General features: G+C 57.4%; 3 protein-coding genes across 5 annotated transcripts in view; 1 reads left to right on the top strand and 2 right to left on the bottom strand.

Annotated features, from left to right (window-relative positions):
• Positions 1-942: 942 nt before the first annotated feature.
• Positions 943-5,284, bottom strand: UFSP1 (UFM1 specific peptidase 1). 3 transcript variants are annotated; one of them, XM_084806892.1, is made up of 2 exons: positions 4,685-5,284; positions 943-1,968 (listed from the first exon to the last, which is right to left on the bottom strand). In XM_084806892.1, exon 2 carries the CDS (start codon positions 1,940-1,942, stop codon positions 1,289-1,291), a length of 654 nt encoding a protein of 217 aa, XP_084663018.1. In that variant the 5' UTR covers positions 1,943-1,968; positions 4,685-5,284; the 3' UTR covers positions 943-1,288. The 3 variants fall into 3 exon arrangements, with proteins under 3 accessions (XP_084663018.1, XP_084663017.1, XP_084663016.1); XM_084806891.1 differs by having other exon boundaries at positions 4,628-5,229; XM_084806890.1 differs by lacking the exon at positions 4,685-5,284 and adding an exon at positions 3,368-4,341.
• A 1,341-nt stretch (positions 5,285-6,625) lies between these two features.
• The window catches only part of SLC12A9 (solute carrier family 12 member 9), a 19,639-nt gene continuing 1,565 nt past the window's right edge, over positions 6,626-24,699 (bottom strand). Inside the window, exons 2-14 of the mRNA XM_084806865.1 lie at positions 23,544-23,795; positions 22,211-22,345; positions 21,438-21,569; positions 20,669-20,959; positions 19,484-19,591; positions 19,178-19,289; positions 18,678-18,835; positions 18,478-18,560; positions 13,966-14,090; positions 13,607-13,799; positions 12,961-13,135; positions 8,907-9,053; positions 6,626-8,131 (exon numbers count right to left, since the gene is read on the bottom strand). Of these exons, the coding sequence (XP_084662991.1) occupies positions 7,236-8,131; positions 8,907-9,053; positions 12,961-13,135; positions 13,607-13,799; positions 13,966-14,090; positions 18,478-18,560; positions 18,678-18,835; positions 19,178-19,289; positions 19,484-19,591; positions 20,669-20,959; positions 21,438-21,569; positions 22,211-22,345; positions 23,544-23,763 (2,775 nt within the window). The 5' untranslated portion in view covers positions 23,764-23,795 and the 3' untranslated portion in view covers positions 6,626-7,235. The remainder of the gene's footprint in view (positions 8,132-8,906; positions 9,054-12,960; positions 13,136-13,606; positions 13,800-13,965; positions 14,091-18,477; positions 18,561-18,677; positions 18,836-19,177; positions 19,290-19,483; positions 19,592-20,668; positions 20,960-21,437; positions 21,570-22,210; positions 22,346-23,543; positions 23,796-24,699) is intronic.
• Positions 24,057-24,699, top strand: part of LOC146343197 (uncharacterized) — a 13,102-nt gene continuing 12,459 nt past the window's right edge. The window contains exon 1 of the mRNA XM_084808127.1: positions 24,057-24,372. Coding sequence (XP_084664253.1) covers positions 24,057-24,372 — 316 coding nt within the window. The remainder of the gene's footprint in view (positions 24,373-24,699) is intronic.

Below are 24,699 nucleotides of genomic sequence, written 5' to 3'. Positions count from 1 at the left end.
TGAAGAAGATGAATAGGAGAAATAGAGCTGCGTGTTGTCAGCATACTGATGACAATGCACTGCAGAACTTCGGATGACCACACTCAATGGTTTCATGTAGATGTTAAATACCATGGGGGGACAAAACTGACCCCTGTAGAATCCCATACTGGAGAATCCATAAAAAGGTAAAGGTGTCCCCAACCAGTCGTGTCCGACTGTAGGGTGCGGTGCTCATCCCCATTTCTAAGCCGAAGAGCCAGCGCTGTCCGAAGACGCTTCCGTGGTCATGTGGCCGGCATGACTGAACACCGAGGTGCACGGAACACTGTTACCTTTCCCGCCGAGGTGGTACCTATTTATCTACTTGCAGTATCTTGCTTTTGAACTGCTAGGTTGGCAGGAGCTGGGACTGAAGACGGGAGCTCACTCCGTCACGCAGCACTCGGGTCTCGAACTGCTGTCCTGCCGACCTTCCAGTCTGCAGTTCAGCGTCTTAACCACTAAGCCACCGCGGCCTCTCGGAGAATCCATAGGGCCAAGCAATATTCCCCAAGCACCACCTTCTGGAGCTGACCAAGTAGGAGCGAAACCACTGCAATACAGTGCCTCCCACTCCCTGCTCAGACATTTGTCCCAGAACGATACTATGGTTGATGGTATCGAAAGCTGCCGAGAGATCAAGGAGAATCAACAAGGTCACACTCCCTGTCTCTCTCCCGACATGGGTCATCATACAGGGTGACCAAGGCCGTTTCCGTGCCAAAACCTGGCCTGTATCCCGGCTCCATGGATACCTTCACTGCAGGGCTGCTGCAGCGGAACGGGGGGTGGAAACAGCCCCCTCGTGAAGAATGCATCTTTGTGCGATCTCTGTAGAGATGCTTCCTGGAAACAAAGCCGCCCCTCCACCCTTTGGACCACTTGCGTGGGACCACACAAGAAACACACACCAGCTTCTTTAACATGATTTTTATTACCCTTTCACCAATCTTTTCACAAGTTAGAGAATGTCAGAAGCCGCCTTAGAGCAGCTCGATCTCTGGCCCAGGGTTTTCCACTGGCCAGGGTCTCAGGCAGAGAAGGGCTTGTCCTATGACCTGTACCCAGTCCTTTTAAACTGAAGCTATGCCAGGGATTGAACCTTGGCCTTCCGCGTACAAAGCCGGTTCTCTACCTACTGCGATGGGGTCCCTCCTACAGCTCCCAAACAAGCCATGGTTGTCCTGTTGCCTTCCCGATACGTGAACACACAGCTCTGCAGCTTTCCGCTTTAGAATGCTCCTGTAAAAAATCCCTTTCCCAGAGGTCATCCTGTTGTCTTGAACTGAGGCAAGCAGAGGTTGTAGAAGGAGCCCCTTTCGAAGGACCCGAGCTCTCTCCAAGAGACCCACCCATTAGCTTGCAATTCATCCTTTGCAAGACAGCTTGCTCCACCATAACAGTGCGGATCGAGAACCAGAAGGTGATGTCCTTTTGGACCAGAGCAGACGCCCAGCACCCCCTTGGAAGAGTTGTCCCGGTCTCCTCCCATCATAACAGGGGACCCACCTCCCAGAAAATGGGCATACAACGTCTCCAGCTCCTTCTCCAGGTTTTGGCCACAGGAAACGTGGACCAGCCTGCCTGGGACTGCATAGAAATGGTCCAGGCACAGGGCTGCTTCCACCGTGCCGATCCAGTCTTGAGAGCCAGCAAACGAAGGGGGTTTGTCCCCCATCTCCACCAGGGAGTTCTGGATCTCCTTCAGGGAAGGGACAGGGCGGGAAACGGCCTCTCCTGTGCCAGCTGCCACCAGCCATGAGCACATCATCTGCAGGGTACGGTAGCCACAGCCCCAACCCCGGTCATCCACACCGTCGCAGCCATAGTGGTAATAGCAGTACGAGCCGGAGACAAGTGCCACACGCTGAAGAGGAGCTGGGAAGGGCAGGCCCAGGTGGACGCTGGAGAGCAGCGACATCCTCTGGAGGGCAGCCGAGGGCAGGCCTGTGGACAAAGGAAGGAGGGAGGTGTGAGGGAAAGGCTGTGCTTCCCCCATTGGACTCTGGCTGATCCTATTCCAGAATTCCCCATAAAATCCAGGCGCGCCGACTCACAGCTGACTGACACAACTGTAATTCTGCTCTTTTCTGAAAGCCACCAGCATCCTACTGTGTCCAAACCATTCCCAGCATGGAGAACACATGGCAGCATGTGCATATAGGGATGTATGGCCATTACTGGGATTCTGCCGTTTGCCCACTGGGAAGGAAGGCTGAGAGCAACCTCTTGCCAGCCACGTCTTAACATGCTGCCCCCACCTCTGCAGCCCTCCACCTGGGACTTGGAGAACCCTCCCAGATGTATGGCCTCCTGGGCTCAAGAAGCAGGAATCGAACCGGCAACTTGAGCTCAGACCAGACAAACACCTTGGTAACACAGATTCAGGTTTCACTGGATTCGGCACTGACCCCAGTGGGAAAGAACAGCAGAAATATTTGAGGTAGATAGTTTATTTACAAGTTAGGGAAAGAGGATGGGGAGAGAGTACAATATGAGGAAAGCTGGAAGAATTCTAAAAATCATACAGTTGGGAACCCTAACTGGCCTATGCAACGTACTGGCTGTAAGGGTTCTTCGGTCATAAGCCACCCCTCCTCCTCCAGACCAGATGGAGAACAAAGGACATTGGGCTAACAGCCCTTCCCAGCTTTATACCATATCCAGGCCGGGCTTGGCCACTCTTCCCTCACCACCCCCTTCCCGAAGGGAATCTAAGAAGGGGTGGCAGGATTCCCACCTTGCCCACTGCAGCCGTTCAGTACTCCCTTCTGGGCCTGAGTAGTTTACGACCTTGAGGCTACAGATATCCCCCCCCCCCCCCGGTCAAGGCTGAATCTGTGAGTTGAACCAGGCTTAGCCTTTCTACCAGGTGTCACAAAGTCTTGGTGCCAGCATCCTCCCTTCCCAGGCCTCTTGCTGACCAGCAATCTCCTGTTCTATGCCATAAAACAATACATTCCCCCAACCAGAAAAGTAACATGGAGGCACTCTGGTTCTTTACACCCATGCTGGTCCTTTGGTGCCGGTCACTCTCCTCATCTTGATGTGTGTGTGTGTGTGTGGAGAATGTTCTGGAAGGATCCATGCGAACAAGAGAGACTGCAGTGAGCTTGTTGGTGAGCAAAAAGGTGGACTTCACAGCATTCCTATCTGCTGGTGGGTAGCCACCTAGAAACCTGTGTAGTTTGGTTTAGCCAGCAGCTTTATGGGGTGTGAAAGCAGGCCTTTCACACCCCTTTAATTGGGTGTGAAAGTGTACTTCCAAGTGAGTACAGCTCCGTATGTCAACAAATCTATATTTGCCCGATTATCTCATGAAGTGAAAGAGGCAAGGGTGGCGTACCTTGATTCTCACAGACAAGCAGAGAAACTGCCCCTCCCATGTTGGGGCCCTCTTCTCAGGGAAAGGGTGACTGATTTCCCAGCCTATGATGCTTCGAGCACCTTGGTGCGTGTGCGTGTGCATGCTGGCCGATCAGCTTCTGAGAAGGGGGAGAGGCACCGCCTGTCAGCTCGGGAGTTGGAGGGAGACATCTAGCAGAGCAGCTTCTAAGATCCAATCCTCAGGCTTTGAGCTTTGGTCTTGCTCTAAGGGGGAAAGCGTGCTACCACCTTGGAGAACTTTTGCTGGTCCAAGGAATGACCTCTAGTCTGTCGTGGGGTCTCAGATAGACGTATCAGCGGTGACAGCTTCATTGGCTGAGGAGAGGCGTGAGCGTTCTTTGCATTTATATTCTGCACCTATTTTCTATCAATAAACTGTCCTCCTGCACAAGAGGCTTTGTTTCATCTTGGTAATCAAAAGAATTTACTTTGACTGCAACCTGACAGAAGCAGAACCCCAGATCAGTGAAGATCCATAGAGAGAGAAAAAGGCTAGAGTCGTGTCTTCCTACTGTCCTGAGTTTACCATAGAGATGGTCAATGGATAGAGTGACCCAGTCTCTGCCCACAGAGCAGCCTTCCTCAACCTGGTGCTCTCCAGCAGCTGGGGGATGCTAGGAGTTACAGTCCCCCACACCTGGAGGGCACTGGGTTGGGGAAGGCTGGCCTGGAGAATGAAGGGCCCTGGATGCCATTTGTAGCAGACATACAGGCTGTGTTCCACGCCACCCCCTTTCTGTCCTTGTGGGGATGGTGCACACAGCTGCACTTGATGCAAGGTCTCTGTCTGTCATCAGTGCACTGGGATGTCAAAGCAAGGTCAAGTTGTGCCAAGCGAAGGAGGGCATCCCCTCGCCCATCACCCAGGCAGAACACACAACACTTGTAGAAGGATTAGGGCCACACAGGCAGCGGCTTGTCAGCCAGCATCTCTCGCACCCTGAAAAGCCCCTTGGCACCTAGAAGAGGATGCTGGCAAGCCCTCGCCCAGGCACACAGGAGGCTGGCATTTCTCCTCTGCACTCGGCTCCCTTTCCCTCCACCCCTTGCCATCCAGGGCAAAGTTGTCTGCCCTTGCTCTCGCAGATAGGGTCCCTCCAGTGTTGCTCCCTTCCTCAATGCCCCCCCTTGTTGTTGTTTTTAACCCCCAATTGCAAGTCATACGATGAAAGATCAGCCAAGCCGATCTTGGCAGCTGCTCAAAATCTGCATCACCCACCAATCCAGCCCTTGGAGAGAGAGATGTCCACAAATCACAGGCTGAAGGTCAACGAACCAGAGTGGGAGGGGGCCTCGGAGATAATCTAGTCCACCCCTGGGCTCCGCGCAGGATCTGCAATGCAGGATGCAGCTACAGCGCTCCTGACAGACGGCCGCGGAGCCTCTGCGTCGAAATCGCCACCTCCCGAGGTAGCAGCTCTTGCCGTTGGGAAGCTTCCCCTAACGCCGGGCTGAACCTGCTTCCCCGCAGCCCCAGCCCTGCCCTGCGGGGGCACGGGAGGCGAGGCTGCGCCACGGCCCGCCGGCCAGGAGCGCCGCCACGCCCCCCGCAGGCGGAGCCCGTCCAAGGGCGGGTGTCGCGCCGCGCGGGTGCTTCAAGCGGGCCGGGGGCCGCAATCGGAACAGGAGCTGCGGCGTCCCGGGGGCTTTTCAGCAGGGGCGGAGGCCGTCATTCGCCTTTGTGTTCAGCCGGGGCGGGCTGCGAAGACCGCAGCGCCCCGCGGCCGACGCGAAGGCCCCGGCGCATCTCGCCGCGCTCCGCCGCCTCGCGGCCACCCGTCGGCCGCCTCCCAGGCTGGCCGGGCTTGCGGAGCGGTGGCCCGGCTCCCGGAGGCGCGGCCGAGCAGGCGCCAGCCCGCCGCCGCCCGCACGGCCCGGCCGAGAGCCCGCCCCGGCCCGGCCCCCGCCGCTCTGGCCTCGCCGCCCAGCCGCGTCCAGCGCCGCTCCCCGCCGCCGCGCCTAGCGCGCCCAGCCGCAGGTCGCCCCAGCGGGCCGTCCGGGAGGGGCCCGCCAGGCCAGGCGCGCCCCGCGGCTCTCCCGCGCCAGCGCCTCGCGGGGCGGAGCGCAGCCGCGCGCTCGCCTCGGGCGCTGCGGCGGCCGTCTTGGGCGCGCGCCCGGCGGCCCGCCGCTCCTCCGCGGCGCCGCTCCTCGAGGCGCGCCCGCCCTCCAGCGCGGGGCACCGCGGCCGCCCTCGGCCGGCGCCCCTCTGGCTCGGCCTTGCCCGCGGCGCCGGGCTCAGCCGCCGCCGCCGCCTCCGAGCCCCTCCGGCGCCGCCTCTTGGGCTGCCGCGAGCCCCTGCGCGGGCCGCGAGAGGGCGGCCCGGCCGAGGCCCTCCCGAGCCCTGCGCGGGGCCCGCCCCCGCCCCCGCCCCCGCCCCCGCACGCCACCGCCCCCGCACGCCACGCCGTCCGCTCTGGCAAGGCGCGCCTTTATTGCCCGCGGGCATCCAGTGGAACGACCCGCGCCGCCCCTCCCCCGCCCCCAGCGGTGCCCCCCGCAGAGCACCGCCAGCTCCCCACAGGGGCAGCCGCAGCTCCGCGCCCCCCCGCTCTTCCGGTGGCTCTCCACCCGCAGAGGCACATTTAGCGGCACAAAACCTAAGCGTGGGGGCCGGCCAGGTGATGATTCGCGTAAGCACCTTCTTGGGGGCCTAAGGAAGTATGTGGGGAGCAGCCCTCTGCCAGTGCGGGGGCACCCCCTCGCATAACCGCTTGTAAGTCAGGGCTAGCTGGGCTAGGGCCATGTGCAGGAGACACCCCGAGGGAGCAGGCAACTACTTCATGAAGGCGTCTCTTCTGCTCCACCACACACACAATCCTAAGGAATGACTCTGAAATGGGGAGCGTGGGGAGAGGGGAGTAAACAATCAGTGTGGCGGACTTTGGGGAAATTCCGGGCCTCTGGTCGGAAAAGGTTTGCCATGGAAAAGAAGTCCATCTGGGAGGGAAACCGAGTCATGAAGAGCAATGGCAGCTGATGCCCAGAGGGAGCTTGTGTGAGTTCACCCAGTGTCCTTCCTTCCCCAGCCTGGTGTCCTCCAGATGTGTTGGCTTGGACTACAACTATCATTCCCAGCCAGCCCAGAGGGCAGCAGGTTGAGGACAGCGACCTTAAGTGAACAGCACACACTGCCCGCATGCAGAAGCTGTTCTCCTGGAGCTGGGAAGGTCTAACACAGCGTCTACGTTGGGGCCTTAGAACCAAGGCAGCATGAATTAGCCCGGGGAGGGGGCAGGGAAGAGACACTTCAACTTTATACACAAACTGCCCTCCTACAAATTTAAGGGGGCCATCGGGGAGCCCTGTGATAGGCAGCTGCGTAGCAAAAGTCCACCCTGCTGCCTCTAGCTGGGAGGGCAGTACCCGTCTTTCCCTGAGGAGGTGGGGCAAAACATTTGTGGCCCCCAGAATCCCAGGGCAAAGGGGCACCGGCCGTGTGAGCCACAGGCTGATGTGTTGCAGACAGATCCTGATGCAGCAGGTCGCAGCGGAAGTGGGACAGAAGCACCCCAAAAACTTGAGAAACAGGCCTCGTCCAATGAAGTCCGACGGTCCAAAGCTTCTACCACAGCATGTGGCCACGAAAATGTAGAGAAGACTGACGGGGCCCGGGAAATGCCCCCACCCTTCCTTCACCCAACAAGCAGCTTGCTTGACCCCCATTCATTCACCCTCCCGCCCCACCCTTTCCCAAAGGCACCTCTGCAATGCCGACGGCACGCTTCTCGCGCCAAACCCTTTGCCCCTCAAGAGACGAGGCACCGCTTGTTTCCTCCTCTCTTTCTTCAACCGCCGCATCCCAGGCTTTCCATCCCCGCCTTGGCCCCTCAGAGCTCCGTACAGGTGACAGGCGTCAGCCCGTGGATGAGCAAGGTGGGCCCCAGGCCCGAGGTCAGGGCTTCCAGCTGCTCCAGGTAGCGCTCGTACTGGGAGGTGTCTGCGGGGGGCCGGGGGAGGTAGAGGAACCGCACGGCCGTCCGGCCCCCTTGCTGCTGCAGCAGGCTATTGATGGAGGCCAAGTACTCATCGGTCACCCGGAAGGTGGCCGCGTTCAGGAAGGTCTCCCCCGACAGTTTCTCAGGGTTGTGAGGAAGGCCTGGGGCTTCCGAAGCAGGCGGCTGCAGAGCGTCTGGGTGCTGTGAGCCGTGGAGGGCAACCACGTGGTCCCAGGTGACGATCTTGATGGTGGCCTTGATCCGCAGCTTGGTCAGCAGCTCCCGCAGCTTCTCCTCCTTGCTGACCCAGCCCACGTCCCCGGACTCCACGCAGAGGAAGATGCGCAGGCGGGCCGCCTTCCAGGAGCTGACCATGGTGAGGATGCAGGCCATCTGGAGGAGGAAGAGGCTGCAGATGTCCACGTAGGTGGGCGTGTTGGGGCGCAGGAGGTTGAGCGGCCAGACGTCGATGTAGCAGCCTTCAAAGCGGCGCTTGGCGGAGGCGGGTGGCGGCAGGTCCTTCTCCAGCAGGTGGAAGTAGCGGGCCAGGCAGATGTTCTTGTGCATCTTCACTGCGTCAGAGATGATGGCCACGTACTCGGCAGGACTCAGGGCCCGCTGGCTCTCCGCCTCCCTCACGGGCGGGAAGTGGGCCTGGAGGGCCGTCAGGTCCACCCCAAACTCGTCGTTCTCCCGAGCCTGGCTGAAGGCTGGGTCCTGCAGGAAGTAATCCTCGGGGACGCAGCAGTCATAGAAACCAAGGACCAACGTGTTGGGCTTCATCCCTCCTGTGCAGGCAAAGTCAGACAGGCAAGCAACACTGAAGCCCAGTCGGTGGGAGCAAAAGAACCTCACTGGGTTCAAAAGCAGAGCATCCTTGCAAGATCTACTGTGGGCCCTCTGGTTGCACTCCCGCCCCCCCATAGAGCTACGGTGTTCCCCTCTCCCCTCCTTCGGGGGGCATCGGGAATTGCCATCAGTAGCAACAGGAGGTTGGGGGCCATGGGCGAGTGCCCAACGTGCCTTCCCTTTGGGAGGCCTGCTTTTGCTTATGGCTGGTTAGCAACAGAGCTGGGGAGAGCTTTTGCCTTCCCCTGCAAAGTCTGGCTTGGCTCACTTGCTTGAGTCATGTGGAGCCAATTGCTGGGCAGGCACCTTTCTGCTCTCTGCCTGGGGCTCCTCTACAGCCTGATCTGTAGGTGGGCTGGTGGGGGTGGTGGGGGGAGGGCCACTGGTAGGTGGCTCCGCTCTCGTGTGGCTCTTCGGGGAGGGCCACTGGGCCCCTTATCTGCTTTATGGCTAGTTTCTATATGGTTGCATAGAAATGCAGTCACTTCCATGTGGAGAGGGGCCATGGCACCGTGGGAGAGCCCCGGCTTGGCATGCAAAAGGCCCCCAGTTCAATCCCCAGCAGCATCTCCAGGTAGGACCAGGGAAGCCTCCCGCCTGAAACCCCAGAGGGAGAGCCGCTGCATGGGCCCAGGGCCTGGCTCAGCAGGAGGCACTCCCTCTGTCCCTGCCAAGGTACGTGTTGTTCTGGGATCCTCCCTGCCCCCTCCTCACCTAAGCCAGTGATCCGGAGCAGGTGCTGAGTCCCTTGGCGGACTGAAGGAGACAGTGTCAGGTCCACGAAGGCCTTGATGTTCAGCTTATCCACCAGGCTCAGCCAGAAGTTGTAGTGGGCTTGGATGGGGTCAGAGGGCATGGTGTCTGCAGCAGGAAGAGAAAACGGACGGGCAGAACATTGTCGAGGCACATGCAACTCCGATTTTGGGGTGGGCGGGACTCACTTCGATGTCTATATGCTAATGTCCAGAGTATGGGAAACAAACAGAACGAACCTGAACTCTTAATACAGGAGGGAAATTATGACTTGATAGGTGTATCTGAGACTTGGTGGGATGACTCTCATGACTGGAATACAGCACTTGAAGGATATAACTTGTTCAAAAAGAACAGGAGGAACAGAAAGGGAGGTGGGGTTGCACTGTATGTGAAAAATACATATCTCTGCACAGAAATACAGGAGGAGGAGCTTGGTAGCCCCATCGAGAGCACCTGGATCAAAATAAATGGAGCAAAGAATAAAAGGAACCTGGTGGTCGGAGTCTACTACCGGCCACCCAACCAAGGAGAAGACGAGGATGAAACCTTTGAAAAGCAAATTGCCAATGTGTCAAGGAAGCAGGATGTAGTAGTAATGGGGGACTTCAATTTCCCCAATATTTGTTGGGAGACAAAATTCTGCAAAACATGGCCCCTCCAGGAAATTCCTGACTTGTGTGGCGGATAACTTTCTCCTACAGGAAGTAGAGGAAGGAACTAGAGGATTGGCTATCCTTGACTTGATCCTAACCAACAGAGATGACTCAGTGGATCAAGTAGCAGTTACAGGAACTCTGGGGGAAAGCAACCATGTTGTACTTGAGTTCTTGGTTCTAAAGGAAGCAAAAGCCGAGTGCAGCCAAACACGTACCCTGGATTTTCGGAAAGCCAGTTTTAATAAACCCAGAACAACGATCAGTAAGGTCCCATGGCAAGCGACTCTAATGAGAAAAGGAGTCCAAGATGGGTGGGAGCTTTTAAAAAAGGAAATTCTCAAGGCACAATTACAAACCATTCCAACAAGAAGGTGGAAGACAACAGAAGAAGCCAATGTGGCTTCACAAAAAGCTTAGAGATGACCTGAAAACAAAAAAGGACACATATAGGAAGTGGAAAGAAGGCCAAGTAACAAAGGAAGAGTACAGGCAGGTAGCACAGAATTACAGGGATGGCGGCAGGAAGGCTAAAGCCAAGAACAAGCTGAGGTTAGTGCAGGATGCTAAAAGCAACGAAAAGGCTTTCTTCAGCTACATGCATAGTAAAAGACAGAGGAAAGAAATGGTGGTTCAGCTATTAAATAAGGATGGCAAAATGATAACGGGACAAAGAAAAGGGAGAGGTGCTCAATTCCTACTTTTGCTCAGTCTTCTCCCAAAAGAGGGTCTATGGCAAAGTACAGGCTGAAGGGGCAGGATTGTAGCTTGAGATCGGGAACACCTCATTACTTTGAATGAATTCAAATCTCCAGGGCCAGATGAACTGCATCCTAGTGTAATAAAGGAACTGGCAGAGGAGCTCTCAGAACCACTGTCTATTCTCTTTGAGAAATCATCGAGGACAGGTGAAGTGCCAGATGACTGGAGGAGGGCTAATGTTGTCCCTATCTTCAAAAAGGGTAAAAAGGAGGAACCTGGGAACTACAGACCAGTCAGTCTGACATCAATCCCTGGGGAAATTCTGGAGTGGATTCTGAAGCAATCCATCTGGAAGCACCTTGAAAACAATGCAGTGATTCCTCGAAGCAAACACGGATTTGTCAAGAACAAATCCTGCCAGACAAATCTGATCTCATTTTTTGATCAAGTAACCTCCCTTGTAGACCATGGGAATGCTGTAGACATCATATACCTCGACTACAGCAAAGCTTTCGACAAAGTGCCCCAGGAGATCCTGATGAGCAAACTAGCTCAAAGTGGGCTAGATGAAACAATGATCTGGTGGATCCACAGTTGGCTACAGAATTGGACTCAAAGAGTGCTTATCAATGGGACCTTCTCAAACTGGGGAGAGGTAACGAGTGGGGTACCGCAGGGCTCAGTCCTGGGCCCAGTGCTCTTCAACATTTGTATTAATGACTTGGAGGAGGAGGAGCAGGGAACGCTGATCAAATGTGCAGATGACACAAAATTGGGTGGGATAGCTAATACTTTGGAAGACAGAAACAAAATTCAACGTCATCTTGATAGACTGGAGCGCTGGGCAGAAAACAACAGAATGACATTTAATAGGGATTAATGCCAAGTTCTGCACCTAGGAAAAAGAAACCAAATGCACAGTTACAAGATGGGGGAAACGTGGCTCAACAACAGTACAAGCAAGAAGGATCTTGGAATTGTGGTAGATCACAGGCTGAATATGAGCAATGTGATGTGGCTGTAAATAAGGCAAATGCTCTTTTGGGGTGTATTCATAGAAGCATAGCTTCCAAATCCCGGGAAGTACTAGTTCCCCTCTACTCAGCACTGGTTAGGCCTCATCTGGAGTACTGTGTCCAGTTCTGGGTACCACACTTTAAGAAGGATGCAGGCAAACTGGAAAGGGTTCAGAGGAGGGCAACAAAGGTGATCAGGGGACTAGAAACGAAGCCCTGTGAGGAGAGACTGAAGGAACTGGGCATGCTTAGCCTTGAGAAGAGAAGACTGAGGGGAGATAGGATAGCGCTCTTCAAGGACTTGAAAGGTTATCACAGAGAAGAAGGCCAGGATCTCTTCTTGATCATCCCAGAGTGCAGGACACGGAATCATGGGCTCAAGTGACAGGAAGCCAGATTCCGGCTGAACATCAGGAGGAACTTCCTGATTGTTAGAGCAATACGACAATGGAACCAGTTACCTAGGGAGGCGGTGGGCTCTCCCACACTGGAGGCGTTCAAGACGAGGCTGGACAGCCATCTGCCAGGGATGCTCTGACTTGGATTCCTGCACTGAGAGGGGTTGGACTCGATGGCCTTGTAGGCCCCTTCCAACCCTACTATTCTATGGTTCTATGAGGGAACAGTGCCTAGCTAGTCACAGACACCACAATGGAGGCACCAGGGCCCTTGCATGGGGGCGCGGGGCAGCTACATTGAGCAAGAGCTGCTGCAGTTCTGGAACTGATTTTCAATACCAAAAGTCAGGTCTGGAACGTATGGAAGATGGGGGTGCCTCTAAGCATGTGCAGACGGCCATTCCCCAGTGCTTAAAATGACCCTTCACCAACCTGGGATTAGTCAATGAGCTTCCAGACTGCCATACTGGTCTTTTAGACACTAACCTCTGGGTCTGGCTGGAGGATGCTGGGAGCTGTATGCTAGCACACCTCACTGCTCTTCAGGGTAGGGGAAGGGCATGTCAGGCGCCACAACTCCTGGGCCCACCAGGTTCCAGCATGGGGAAGGCCTTCGTGGCTGATGGGCCCCTCTTGGGGCCAGTGTGACAGGGAAAGGTCTCCTAGGGCAGGCCGGAGCCTGGGAGGCATCAGCCTTCCCCTGCCGCCTGTGGCTTTGCTCACTTGCTCGTGTCGTCTGCCCTGCAGCTCCCCTCCCTGGTATGCTGCACCTTGTTGATTTATTTATTTACAGCATTTTCACCCCGCTCTTCAGCCAAAAAATGGCTTCCAGGGCAGCTTACAAAGATGAATAGAGAGACAGTCCCTGCCCTCAGACTTACAATTTCAAAGATACAACACAAAAAGGAAAGGGAATGGGAGGGAGGAGGAAAACGGCAAAACTCGGGCACCAGTCCTTTGTTTGTGTTCTTTCTGGCAGGGAAGGGCGAAAGACGCTCCTGGCAGCTGCTCCCTCTCTGGCCGATGGATGGGGCCAGGTGGGTCTCCCCTTGCCATGACATTCATCCTGGCCGGGGTGGGGGTGGGAGGCAGCCTCCCGGTGGGTCTCTGGCCAGAGTCTGCAGCATTCTGCCTGCAGGCCAGCTGGGGCTGGACTGGGTGGGCTCAGCTGGCGTAGGGCCCCCTCCCCTTCCAGGGGGACGGGGTGCCTGCACTCCTCCTCCTGCCCGGGAGTGTTGCTTACCAAGCTCCCCGATCTCCACGTGGCCCAGAACAAAGAGGCCCCCTTTCTTGAGGTGGTTGACGAACTTCATGAGCTGGGATCCACCACGGGGGTTAGCCACCATGAGGAGGATTTGTGGCCGCCAGAACTTGACATGATCCTTCCGGATGTCCAGGAGAAGCAAGTACTTCCGGACCTTGGGGAAGGGGGGGCACTCAGGTCAGAAAGGTGGGAGGATCCAGGCCTTCCCTGACTGAGCGGCGCCCTGTGGCGCAGCCTGGCCCCACACGCTTCCCGCCCATGTGGCTGAGGACGGGGGCAGAACCGCTTTCTGCCCAAGGGCCGGTCCCGTTCCAGAGAAGCCAGAGGGGCGAGGCCCAAAATGCCAGCACATTTGAGCTCGAAGCTCTTCCTGCCAGTCACTCAGCCTTCAAGAGCAAGGGGGAAAGCTGCACAAAGCTGGGAAGCCCCCAAATAGCAACTGGTGAGCTTTTCACGGGTCCTTTCTACCCCCTCCGCCCCACCAATGCAACTTGGCTTCAGAAGGCTTCCGCTGGCGCCGGCGGACGCTCGGTCCCAAGGGAAAGGCCCAGGGCCCGGGGAACAGATCCGGGCGGCCCCTGGGCCCAGGCCTGCCACGTGCCGCCCCACGCGCACAGAGCAGTACCTGGTGGAAGATGAGGGCCTGGCTGATGTGGCCCCAGGAGGACGCGGCGGAGCGCAGGTGGATGAAGCCCAGCAGCAGCAGCAGCAGGCCCAGGCTGCCGGAGGCGCCGGCGGGGCTGATGAGGAACATCATCACCAGGCAGGAGGCGATGCCCAGCAGGCACGTGTGCCATGAGGAGGCCTGGAAGGTGGGGCTGGGGGGGAGGGGCGGCTCAGTGCCTGCATGGCCATCCACGCCGGCTTCCCGCCAGCGCCTCCCTGGGGCAGGCCAGGCGGGGCTGCCCGGCTCTCGCCAGTGGGCCGGCCCTCCCAGCAAGCCCCTGTGAGGCGGCGAGGTGCCTGCCCCCGAGGGCCACCCACCGGAAGTTCGGAGCAGATGCCCACTCGAGTGCCAGGCAGGCCAGGTCCACGGCGGCGTACGCCACGAGGTAGAAGACGGTCACGATGCCAGCGATGGTGTTGAGCTTCCCGACAAAGAGGACCAGCTGGGGAGGAGGCACATGGGGAAAGGGTCAGGCCTTCCTTGTGGACTTCTGCCTGGCAGACCGCCAGTCCCTGCAGGACCAGGCCCCCAGGTACCGAGCCAGCTGTGCTGCTCCACCTGCCCCTCCCTGGAGGGGCTACATAAGCTGGCTGGCTGAGGTGGCCTGGGAGAGCCAGGGCCTGCAGGAGAAGCCACCACCACCACCACCACCACCACCGGGGAAGAGGCGTGCTTGCCGCCGCTGGGCCTGCTGCCGCCGCCGCTGCCACCACCACCAGGCCTTCCTTGTGGACTTCTGCCTGGCAGACCGCCAGTCCCTGCAGGACCAGGCCCCCAGGTACCGAGCCAGCTGTGCTGCTCCATCTGCCCCTCCCTGGAGGGGCTACATAAGCTGGCTGGCTGAGGTGGCCTGGGAGAGCCAGGGCCTGCAGGAGAAGCCACCACCACCACCACCGGGGAAGAGGCGTGCTTGCAGCCGCTGGGCCCGCTGCCGCCGTCGCCGCTACCACCGCCACCAGGCCTTCCCTGTGGACTACTGCCTGGCATTTTTAAGGGGATTTTAATTGTTTTGTTTGTTTGTTTTATTTTGTTGGGGGGGATTTTGTTGTGTTTTTAGGGGTGGGTAGCCTGCCTGATAGGCGGGAGCGAGGGGGCATGTGTCCACCTGATGGAGGCAGTGGGGGGAGTGTTGGGGGCCAGAACATACCGAGGCTGGGTGGCAGGCGCTGGCGGAGCGCTAGGGGCAGGCCATGCCAGCTAAGGGGAACGAGGGAGAGATGTGTAGTATCTGTCCCCTGCTCCGGGCCTCTCCAGAGCCAAAGGATGGCTGGGGGAGGCGTGACCCCATCTTCTGGCCTTCGTTTGCTGCTCTGCAATGCCAGGTCTGTTACCCAGAAAACCTCCCTCATCCATGACATGATCCTGGATGAGGGTGCAGACCTGGCATGTATTACGGAGACCTGGCTGGCCGAGGCTGCTGCTCCAACCCTTGCAGCCATGTGTCCAGCTGGATTTTCGTATGCACAGCAGCCGAGGGCTGGGGATCGGGGAGGGGGAGTGGCTGTTATCTACCGAGAGCCCTTGGTCTTCACCAGACCCCCTCTCCGGGAGACCAAGGTTGTTGAGTGCATGTACTGGAGGTTGGGCCCGAAGGGCAGTCTGGGGATTCTGCTCGTGTACCGTCCACCCCGCTGCACGACTGACTCCCTGGCCGAGGTGCTTGAGGTGGTCTCTGATGTGCGTGTACAGTCCCCTAACTTACTGGTGTTGGGGGACTTCAACGTACATTCGGAGGCCATCCTCACAGGAGCACCTCGGGACTTCATGGAGACCATGGCCTCCTGGGAGCTGCACCATATTCTAACTGGGCCCACCCACGTAGCCGGTCATGCACTAGACCTTGTGTTTGTTTCTGGAGAAGCGGGGAGTGATCTGGAAGTCGGGGGTATATCCACCACCCCCTTGTCATGGTCAGATCACTATCTGGTGATGTTGGACTTCTCGGTTCCACAACCCCTCCGCAGGGGTGGAGGACCCATTAAAATGGTCCGCCCCAGGCGTCTTATGGATCCAAATGGATTCCTGAACGCGCTTGGGGATTCTCTGGGGCATGCCAACGGCCACTCGGTCGAGACCCTGGTGGGTGGCTGGAATGCCGCAATCACTGGGGCATTAGATCAGGTGGCTCCGAAACGCCCTCTCCCCCTGAACAGGGCTCGGACTGCACCATGGTTCAATCCGCGGTTACGAGCTCTGAAACAGGAGGTGAGACGGCTAGAGCGCCGGTGGCGGAAGTCTCGCTCCAAAGACGATCAGACACGGGCTAGAGCTATATCTTCAGCCTATCACGTGGCGGTGAAGGCAGCAAAAAAGGAATATTATGCTGCCTCCATCGCGTCTGCAGAGTGCTGCCCCAGGAGGCTGTTCCAAGTGGTCCGGAGCCTGGTCGGTCCTGTGGCTCCGGAACCACTGGAGCATTCTAAGGTCTCCTGTGAGGCTTTGGCAAGGCACTTTGCAGATAAAATTGATCAGATTAGGTGTGTTACTCTGCACGCTGTGGATACAGTTAGTGAGCAAGAGGCGGCCTGTGGCAAACCGGTTTTGTGGGATCGGTTCCAGCTTCTTCCTCCTGATGAAGTGGACAAGGTGCTTTCATCTGTAAGGCCGACCACCTGCTTACTTGATCCTTGCCCATCTTGGCTCATTATGGGCTGCAGAGAGAGACTGGGTGAGGGGATCAGGGCGGTGGTGAACACCTCCCTTGAGGAGGGAGTGATGCCATCAGCCCTCAAGGAGGCAGTGATAAGACCGCTCTTAAAGAAGCCCTCCTTGGATCCTCAAGTTCTGAACAACTTTCGCCCAGTCTCAAATCTGCCATTTTTGGGCAAGGTGATTGAGCGGGTGGTGGCGGTGCAGTTGAAGGCACACTTGGAAGAAACTGATTATCTAGACCCATTTCAGTCGGGCTTCAGGCCTGGGCATGGGACAGAAACGGCCTTGGTCGCCTTGGTGGATGATATGAGGAGGGCTCTGGATAGGGGTGAATGCTCCTTCCTTGTTCTCCTCGACCTCTCAGCGGCTTTTGATACCGTTGACCACGGTATCCTCCTGGACCGCCTGGAGGGGTTGGGCATTGGAAACACTGTATTGCGGTGGTTCCAGTCCTTCCTCTCTGGCAGGTACCAGAGGGTAGCACTGGGAGAGGAGGTTTCGGACCCGTGGCCACTTACTTGTGGGGTGCCACAGGGTTCCATCCTCTCCCCGATGCTATTTAACATCTATGTGAAGCCACTGGGGGCTATCATCAGGAGGTTTGGGGTGCAGTGTCATCAATATGCGGATGACACTCAGCTCTACCTCTCATTCAAATCTTCACCAAGGTTGGCCGTAGAATCCCTGTCCAAATGTCTGGAGACGGTGAGTGGCTGGATGGGGAGGAATAAGCTGAAGCTCAACCCTGACAAGACCGAGGTACTTTTGGTGGGAGACAAGAGGAAGCTGGGGGATGTTGACCTGGTGTTGAATGGGGTACGGCTACCCTTGAAAGACCAGGTCCACAGCCTGGGGGTCATTTTGGACTCCCAGCTGTCCATGGAGGCTCAGGTGTCAGCTGTGAGCCGGACAGCGCTGTATCAACTCCATCTGATACGGCGGCTGTGCCCCTACCTTCCCGACCATCTGCTCCCATCGGTAGTACATGCCCTGGTCTCCTCTCGTTTAGACTACTGTAATGCGCTCTACGTGGGGTTACCCTTGAAGCCGGTTCGGAAACTGCAGCTGGTACAGAACGCGGCGGCTCGCCTGATTAAAGGCAGCCGCCGGCGAGATCACATCACTCCAGTGCTGAAGGAGTTGCACTGGTTACCAGTTGTTTTCCTGGCCAAATTCAAGGTGTTGGTTTTGACCTTTAAAACCCTATATGGTTCCGGCCCAGCCTATCTTAAGGAGCGCCTCCAGCAACACCAGACAGGCCGCTTAACAAGATCAGCCTCGGATGGCCTTCTCTCTGTCCTATCAGCCAGGACAGCTAGACTGGTGGGGACGAGGGAGAGGGCCTTCTCTGTGGTGGCCCCCACTCTGTGGAACTCCCTCCCTAGGGAACTCCGTCATGCCCCCTCTTTAATGAGCTTCCGTCGTGCATTAAAAACGTGGTTGTTCAGGCAGGCATTTGGGGTGGGTTAGGGTATTTTTTTAAAAAAAATTTATGGCAAAATTTTATTGTTTTAAATTGTTTATGGTGGGTTGTACATCGCCCAGAGTGGCTGGGTGACCAGTCAGATGGGCGATTAATAAATTTAATAAATAAATAAATAGGACAGCAGCAGCGCCGACCTCAGTGGCCAGGCTCCTGATGTCACCCCAGTCCAGCAGTCGAGCCTGCAGCCCCATTGGCAGGAGGCCCCCGGCTGGACCCCCGGCACCGCTGAGGGCACTTCCACATGAGGCTTTTATCCTGCACCTTTACTGAGGCTCCTGCTTCTGGATCCTTTGCGGGACTAAGTTCAGCTCCTTTACACACGCTTTTTTCCAGGGGTTTTCTTGCTCTGCCTTTCGGTATGTTCCATATAGAATATATGCACTGTGGTGTAGCAGAATTGCGCAAATACATGGAACATTTCATAGCACCATTCAGGATATACCAGGTTTTCCTAGATCTAAAAAGTCCCACGATGATGATTGGAAAGCACATGAGAGGCCCAGGTGTCATGCAAACCCGAGCACACAGGAAAAGCCTCAAGCAGAAAGGCCCCTCTGAAACGGAACGAGACCCACGGGCTGAAAAAGATTCGACACCCTGGCCTATGTTGCCCCTTTTATAACTGCAGAACTGGCAGGTATGAGTTACCTGGGATTTTCATGAAAGGCACTGGTGGGGGGGGAGGTCTTACCTGTACAAGGCCCCAGGTGTAGAGGACAGCCACCCAGGGGTTGCCCCCTTTGGACACGATCTTTGCTGGAGCCAGGACAATGCCTGTTGGGAAAGAAGAAGAGGCAGCTGCTGCAGGGGCCCACGGGTGGCACTTTCAGACTGGGAAGGGGACTCGCCAAGGGTATCTTTTCCAGGAAGGGGTGGGGGTCTCAACCTCACCGAACAGGTCATCCTTCGCCAGGGCGTGCAGGATCCGCGACGCACCAATGAGGTTGCTCATGGAGGCTGAGAGCGAGGCAGAGTAGATGCCAATCAGCACAAAGGGCGGCCAGATGTTGATGGCTCGGAAGAAACCGTAGTCGCCTTTCAGCAGCGCCCTGTGGAGCAGTCAAGACACGCTCGTCGGCACTGTCCCCTGGAGCGCCACCCACTAGGAAGGCCTCTGTTGGACCAGCCCCACTCCGCTGCCCTCGGCTCCCCCCACAGATGTCCCTCCACTCTGCCCACCACACAAAAGCCAGCGCGACTGTTGCTATGGGTCTGTCCACCCCATCTCCTCTGTCCTCCTGGGAAATGTGGTTCTTCAGTCTAGCACCCCGCTGGGTGGCCCTCGGCTCAAGACATGGTTTGTTTTGCCAGAGCTGCTTGCAAGGGCGTAGCGAAAATAAGAATTCTCAGACAGATCACCTGTAGAAACTCCTGTGGCCTTAACTGCTCACCTCTCACAGGTGAAGCTGGTCATGAAGAAGAGGAAGAAATAGATCACAAAGGTGTAGACCACGGCCACAATGGTCCCCTTCGGGATGGAGCTGCTGGCGTTTTTCAGCTCCCCTTGAAAAAGAGAGGCAAAGCCGTCCTTCTTTCAGTCCTCAGCACTTTGCAGTCCTCTCCCTGCCAGCTCCCCACAAAAGGGGCACAGGGTCAGGAGGACCCCCTCCCCCTCCCCACCACACAGAAGTCCCCACAACCCCCCCTCTTGCGCACCCCATCTGCGCTCCCAAATCCACCCGCCCTGCAAGCCTCACCTGACATGTTGGAACCTGCCATGATGCCTGTACAGCCGTTGAACATGACCGCAAAGACGGTGGCGAAGGACATCATGTTGTTGGTGGTGTAGTCATGAGAGTACATGGCTGCCAAGGTGGGCGGGAGGAGGAGAGGAGAGAGAGCGTGTGCACGCGTTGGGGGTTGCCTTGTGCTGAGCCGAGAACGAGGGTGCTATTTACTTCCAAGGAAGCCAAGGAGCCCTCCACCCCCCGCACCTCCCCATCCTGCCATCGCTTGGCACCTCTTTGCTCCTTTTCCCTCCGCACACCCCCTCCTTTTCTGCCTGCAACACCTCACCTCATCTTAGAAGATGCCATGTTCAATCACACCCCACACCTCCAACCCACAGAAGTGGAGAAAACATGCAGAAAATGTGCACCAGCTAAAATTGAGTTAATTAACCAGAATGAATACATGGATGGGTGACTAGTGCTCCCCCCGATTTTCCTACCATTTTAGCTCCCCAGCCCCCTCCCAAAAAAGCCAGGATTGCAAATCCTTTAACCAAAACAAAATCTTTGGTTTTGCTTTGGTTAAAAGCAAAACCACTAGTTAAAAGCAAAACCTTTCTTTGGCTTTGCTTTCCTTACAGCAAAACCAAGCAACAGTCCCACCACTGTCCAAAAGCTTAAAACCCAGACAAGACTGCCCAATGCACTTGAGTGGACTTGCGCTCTGGTTGTTCAGTTAACTACAATGCACTCCCACCCAAACTCCAAGGGCTGTTTTTTAATGCTTACGAGGGTAATTTGAATTTTGAACTATACAATTGCAAAGGTAAACGTTTTCTTGTATTTTAACATCTATTGTATGATGCTTTGGGGGCCTTTGCTGAAAAGCGTCTACATGCCTCTAAAATAAATGCATAAACAAATATATAAATTAATTGGTTGGGGGTGGAAATGGCTGTTCTGTCCCCATCCAAACTTCTGCAAACCAAGAGGAATGGAAATTTGCTTTCAAAATAGACACGCATAAGCTAGGGTGCGTATCTGTTTCATTCCAAAGCATCCTCTACAGCAGCTCCCCAACCTGGTGGCCTACAGGGTGCTGGCCTACAACTCCCATAGCTGGCTGGGGGACAATAGGTGTTGTAGTCCAGCACATCTGGAGGCCACCAGGTTGGAGAAGGCTGCTCCACGGCCCCTCCAGCCCCTCCCTACCATACATGTTGTCCTTTAGGGTGGAGATGTTGAACCCAGTGAAGGAGGCGTTGAAGCTGTGGTTGCCGTCGCGGGAGACGGTGATCTCCCGGGGGGACACAGCGAAGAAGCTGGCGAAGATGGTGACCAGGACCACGTTGACCACCAGGAAGATGAAGAAGGCGGCCCTGGTGTAGATCTGGGCGCCAACCAAGCACACCAGGAGGCACAGGAAGAGGACAACGGAGCCGTAGAGGAAGCTGTACAGGTAGCCCTGCGGGAGGGCCTTGGTGCCGGGGGGATCCAACCCATCTGGAGGGGGGAGGAAGACACTGGGGAGGCCAGGAAAGGGGATCTGCCAAGGGAAGCCCCTGCCTCGCTCAGACCCAAGACCGCAGGGGTGCAGAACCACAGGCCGGGTCCCCATCCAGCCCTCTGCGGTTTCCCAGGTGGCCATGCCCCCCTCCTGTGCCTTCCCTTCCCCAATTCTTTGGTGGTTTCCCGGCTTCTGTGCCATTGTTTGTCCCCTTCTAAAAGGCTGAAATGCCGCTCCTCAGGCTCAGTGACTGGCAGGAAGAGCTTGGAGCTAAAACACACTGGTATTTTTTGTATTCTGGCCCTGCACCACGCTGGAATGCGGCCCCTGAATGCTTCTCTGGAATGGGATTCGGCCCTCAGGCGGAAAGAGGTTCTGCACCCCTGCAGCACCCGGCATTGGCCCCCGCAGCACAGGAGCCCTGCCCCCCGGTCTCCCTGCAGCTGGCTCCCCTCCCAGGGCTCCAGGACCCACCTGCTCCAAAGACATCCAGGATGGCTTCCACCAGCCCGAGGACATAAACCCCGCAGGCACAGACGTTGGCCAAATAGAACATGAGGCCGATGCTCCCACCAAACTCGGGGCCCAGCGTCCGGCTGATCATGACTGGAGGGGCAGGTGGGCAGTCAAGGCAATGTTCTCAAGGCGAGGGGCCCTCCTGCCCAACGGGCCCACCGATCTCTATGGGGCCAGGAGCGCCGCCTCCCATGGAAGCCAGCCTCTGATTATCTGACCCTGCGGGACAGAAAGCAGGGGTTCCCCACTGGCGTCTGGATGGTCACCGCTGGAGTCAGAATGGCCAGCTAGAGGGGGCTGTATTATCATTCATTATATTTCTATAGCACCCCATAGTCGAAGCTCTCTGGGCAGTTTACAAAGGGAGCCCCACACCTCAGCTTCTAGCCAGAGCAGCTCAAACCTGTCTGAAACTCACAGTTGCCAGCTCCTAGCCCCAGGCATCTCAGTGGAGAGGAAAAGGCTCTTTGCATGAGCTCAGAGGCACTCTGAATCCACCTATTATTATGTGGCTGGAGTTCTGCTCTTGGAAAGACTTTCTGGGGAAAACCCTGCACCCACGCCTTTCAAAACCCAGCCCACTCCACCGCATTCCTGCCCCGGTGACCCGCTCCTGCGTCCCCTCACCCACCCATTTATCCATTCTCCCTCTCCATACAGGCCCACTTGCCTTCCCCCTTGTCTGACCCCAGCCCAGACCCCTGATGCTGCCACTGGCCAAGGGAGGATACAGTACGCTCCGCCAGCCTGGACCGCCCCGTTGCTGGAGATGGCACAGACGGAGAGGACGGTCAGAGAGATGATGACATAGGCGACGACCAGCATGAGGAGGGACTGCAGGAAGCCGGCGTGGCCCACAACGAACCCTGTGGAGAGGCAGAGAAGGCGGGTCAGGGTGGCAAGCCGGAAGGGGGGCCAGGCGGGGGGGGGGGCGTTGCTCTGGGTCTCTTTCTCCCAACTCCAGTTTTACCCTTTGTTAAACTTTTATTACAGCCTTCCCCAACCTGGTGCCCTCCAGAGGTGTGGTACCACAACTCGCAAAATCCCCCAGCCAGCAAAACAGTTAAGCACCTTGCAAATCCCAAACTCCTGGAGCAAAATGAAGCTCCCACAGGGCCATAAGTCTTTGGCAAGATAAGGCCAACAGCTAAGCACCTCCACGAGCTAACCTTTGCAAAACCCAAGGTGCCAAGTTCCCTGCGAGGCCCAAACCTTCTTTCTACATTAGGATGAGCTTTGCTAAACCCAAGCTACTAAACAGGCCAGGTCAGGGTCTTGCAAGCAGAACTTCGCTCCTTTGGCCAGCAAGTGGAGGCAGAGCGGCACATGTTCAGGGCCCAGCCACACTTGGAGAGGTAACCAGCAGGGGAGAGATTCCTGTTTATGCATCAACCCCTTCCCTCCGCATTACACAGGCCCGCCTGGTGGCCTCCCCGGCACCAGGGGGGCCTCCTTGCGCCCCGGCCTTCAGCTGTAAAGGCCTTCAGCTTTACATGCACGTTCCGATCCTGGTGCTGCTGCTGGCTTTCCCCCTGGGTAGCCCTTTGGCTCTTATTCTGTATCCAACCCAAGGTTTCATCATATGCTTCACCACCTCATTCCGTTTTCTGGCTTTTCACTTTGTTTCGAGCCGCCCAGAGAGCAGCTTTGGCTGTTGGGTGGCACAGAAAAGCATCAGCTAGAATGAGACACTCGGCCAGGGCGCAGCTGGGGCTCTTCGGGCTGCCCCGGCGTGGTTCTCAGAGGAGGCTGGCAAGAAGCCTCCTGCGCTCAGGCGCCCGGCAGCTGGAGGGTGGGCGCCTCCGGTCTGCTGCTCCCATCCCGGCTCCCCCCGCCACCCGGCGCAGCCCTCAGCTACGCTTCCGAGCTGTGCTCCTGGCCGCTGGGAGCCCCCGCGTGGCTGTGTGGATGGTCCCCTCTCAGCGGCCTCGTCACCTCCGCTGTGGCCTACTTGTGTGAGTGCACTGCAGGGGAAAGATGACTGTCTGGGGGTGCTAAGCAGGCCTAGTCGGGGCCGTCGAAAGGCCAATCGGCACCAGCCCGACTCACGAACCCCCCACTCACCAATGCGCATGAAGACCACAATGCTGAACATGGACAGCACCGTGGGCACGATGACCCCAAAGAAGGTGGACAGCTGCCGGGCTGGGTCAGGATGAGGGCCCCCCGACCCCGCCACCCCCCCCACCAGCGGGGCCTCTTCCTGGGTGGCCCCCGGCATCTCTCCCTCCCCCGACACCCTGAAGAGCCGGTAACTGAGCAGAGGGGAGCTCTCTGTAGACATGGCCTGGGGAGGCGGCGAGGTCCCCAATTTATCTAGGAGAGAAAAGAAGAACGGGGGTTGGGGGATGGGGAGAAGAAAAAGTAGTATGTTCAGCTGTGAGAGTCCAAACTATCAGCCCCAGTTGCCTTGGCCATTAAAGGCCTCGTCCCAAGAGGCGGAAGCCCCCTTTTGCACCCCATTTAATCTTTGCTTGCACAAGACACAGTGATGGCCACCAACTCACAAAGAGGGCCAGCCACCAAGTCAGAGCCTTCCTCCACCTGGCCCAGGCTTGTCAGCATGGACTGGCCGCCATGGCTCCCCACCAGGGCTTCAGGCTGGACGCCTTCCAGCCCTGCCTGGAGGCGCTGCTGGGGATCAGGCTCGGGACCTTCTGCAGGCCCCCCGCGCGGCTCTGCCGCCAAGCCAACTCCGCCCTGCCCCGGAGGGCTCTAAAATGGGAGCACGGAACTCCACAGAGCAGCAGGCGGCCGTGGCTACAAGGCCCGGGGGCTGCCCCGACTGGGCCATTTGTGTGTCCCACTGATGTCCCGCCTTTCCTCCCAGGGGCCCAGGCGGCGTACGTGACCCTCCCCCTCCTCCTCTCCATTGCCTCCTCACCGCAACCCTGTGAGGGAGGCTGGGCGGAGAGTCTGTGAATGACCAATGTTGCCCAGGGACCTTCCTGGCTGAGTGAGCCCGGCCTCCCCAGTCCTGGTCCAACACTCTGACACACTGTCTGCTGCTTGCTGTAGTGGAGGCAGTCTGCCTCTCCATGCCAGAGGCTGGGGAGCAGGAGGGGCCGTTGCTCTCCTGTCCTGCCGGGGGGGGGGGGGCTGCCAGGGGCATCTGTTTGGCTGCTGGGGGAGGGGAATGCAGGGCAATGAGGCCCCCCTGGGGTGGCCCAGCGGGGCTTTTCTGATGCCCGGCACTGCCTCAAGCCCACCGTCTGCACGC

The sequence above is a fragment of the Heloderma suspectum genome, chromosome 6, assembly GCF_057233095.1.
Source record: "Heloderma suspectum isolate Gila_16-S chromosome 6, 16-S_ref, whole genome shotgun sequence".
Classification (NCBI taxonomy): domain Eukaryota; kingdom Metazoa; phylum Chordata; class Lepidosauria; order Squamata; family Helodermatidae; genus Heloderma; species Heloderma suspectum.
The sequence above is the reverse complement of the archived record's forward strand: the minus strand, read 5'-3'. Positions and strand labels throughout refer to the sequence as shown.

Coding starts and splice junctions, on each gene's coding strand:
- UFSP1 (XM_084806890.1), bottom strand. CDS start 3,407: ATGGGAGGGGCAGTTTCTCTGCTTGTCTGTGAGAATCAAG. Junction 1,969..3,367: donor GCTTGTCTGTGAGAATCAAG/GTACGCCACCCT, acceptor CTTTGTCCACAG/GCCTGCCCTCGGCTGCCCTC.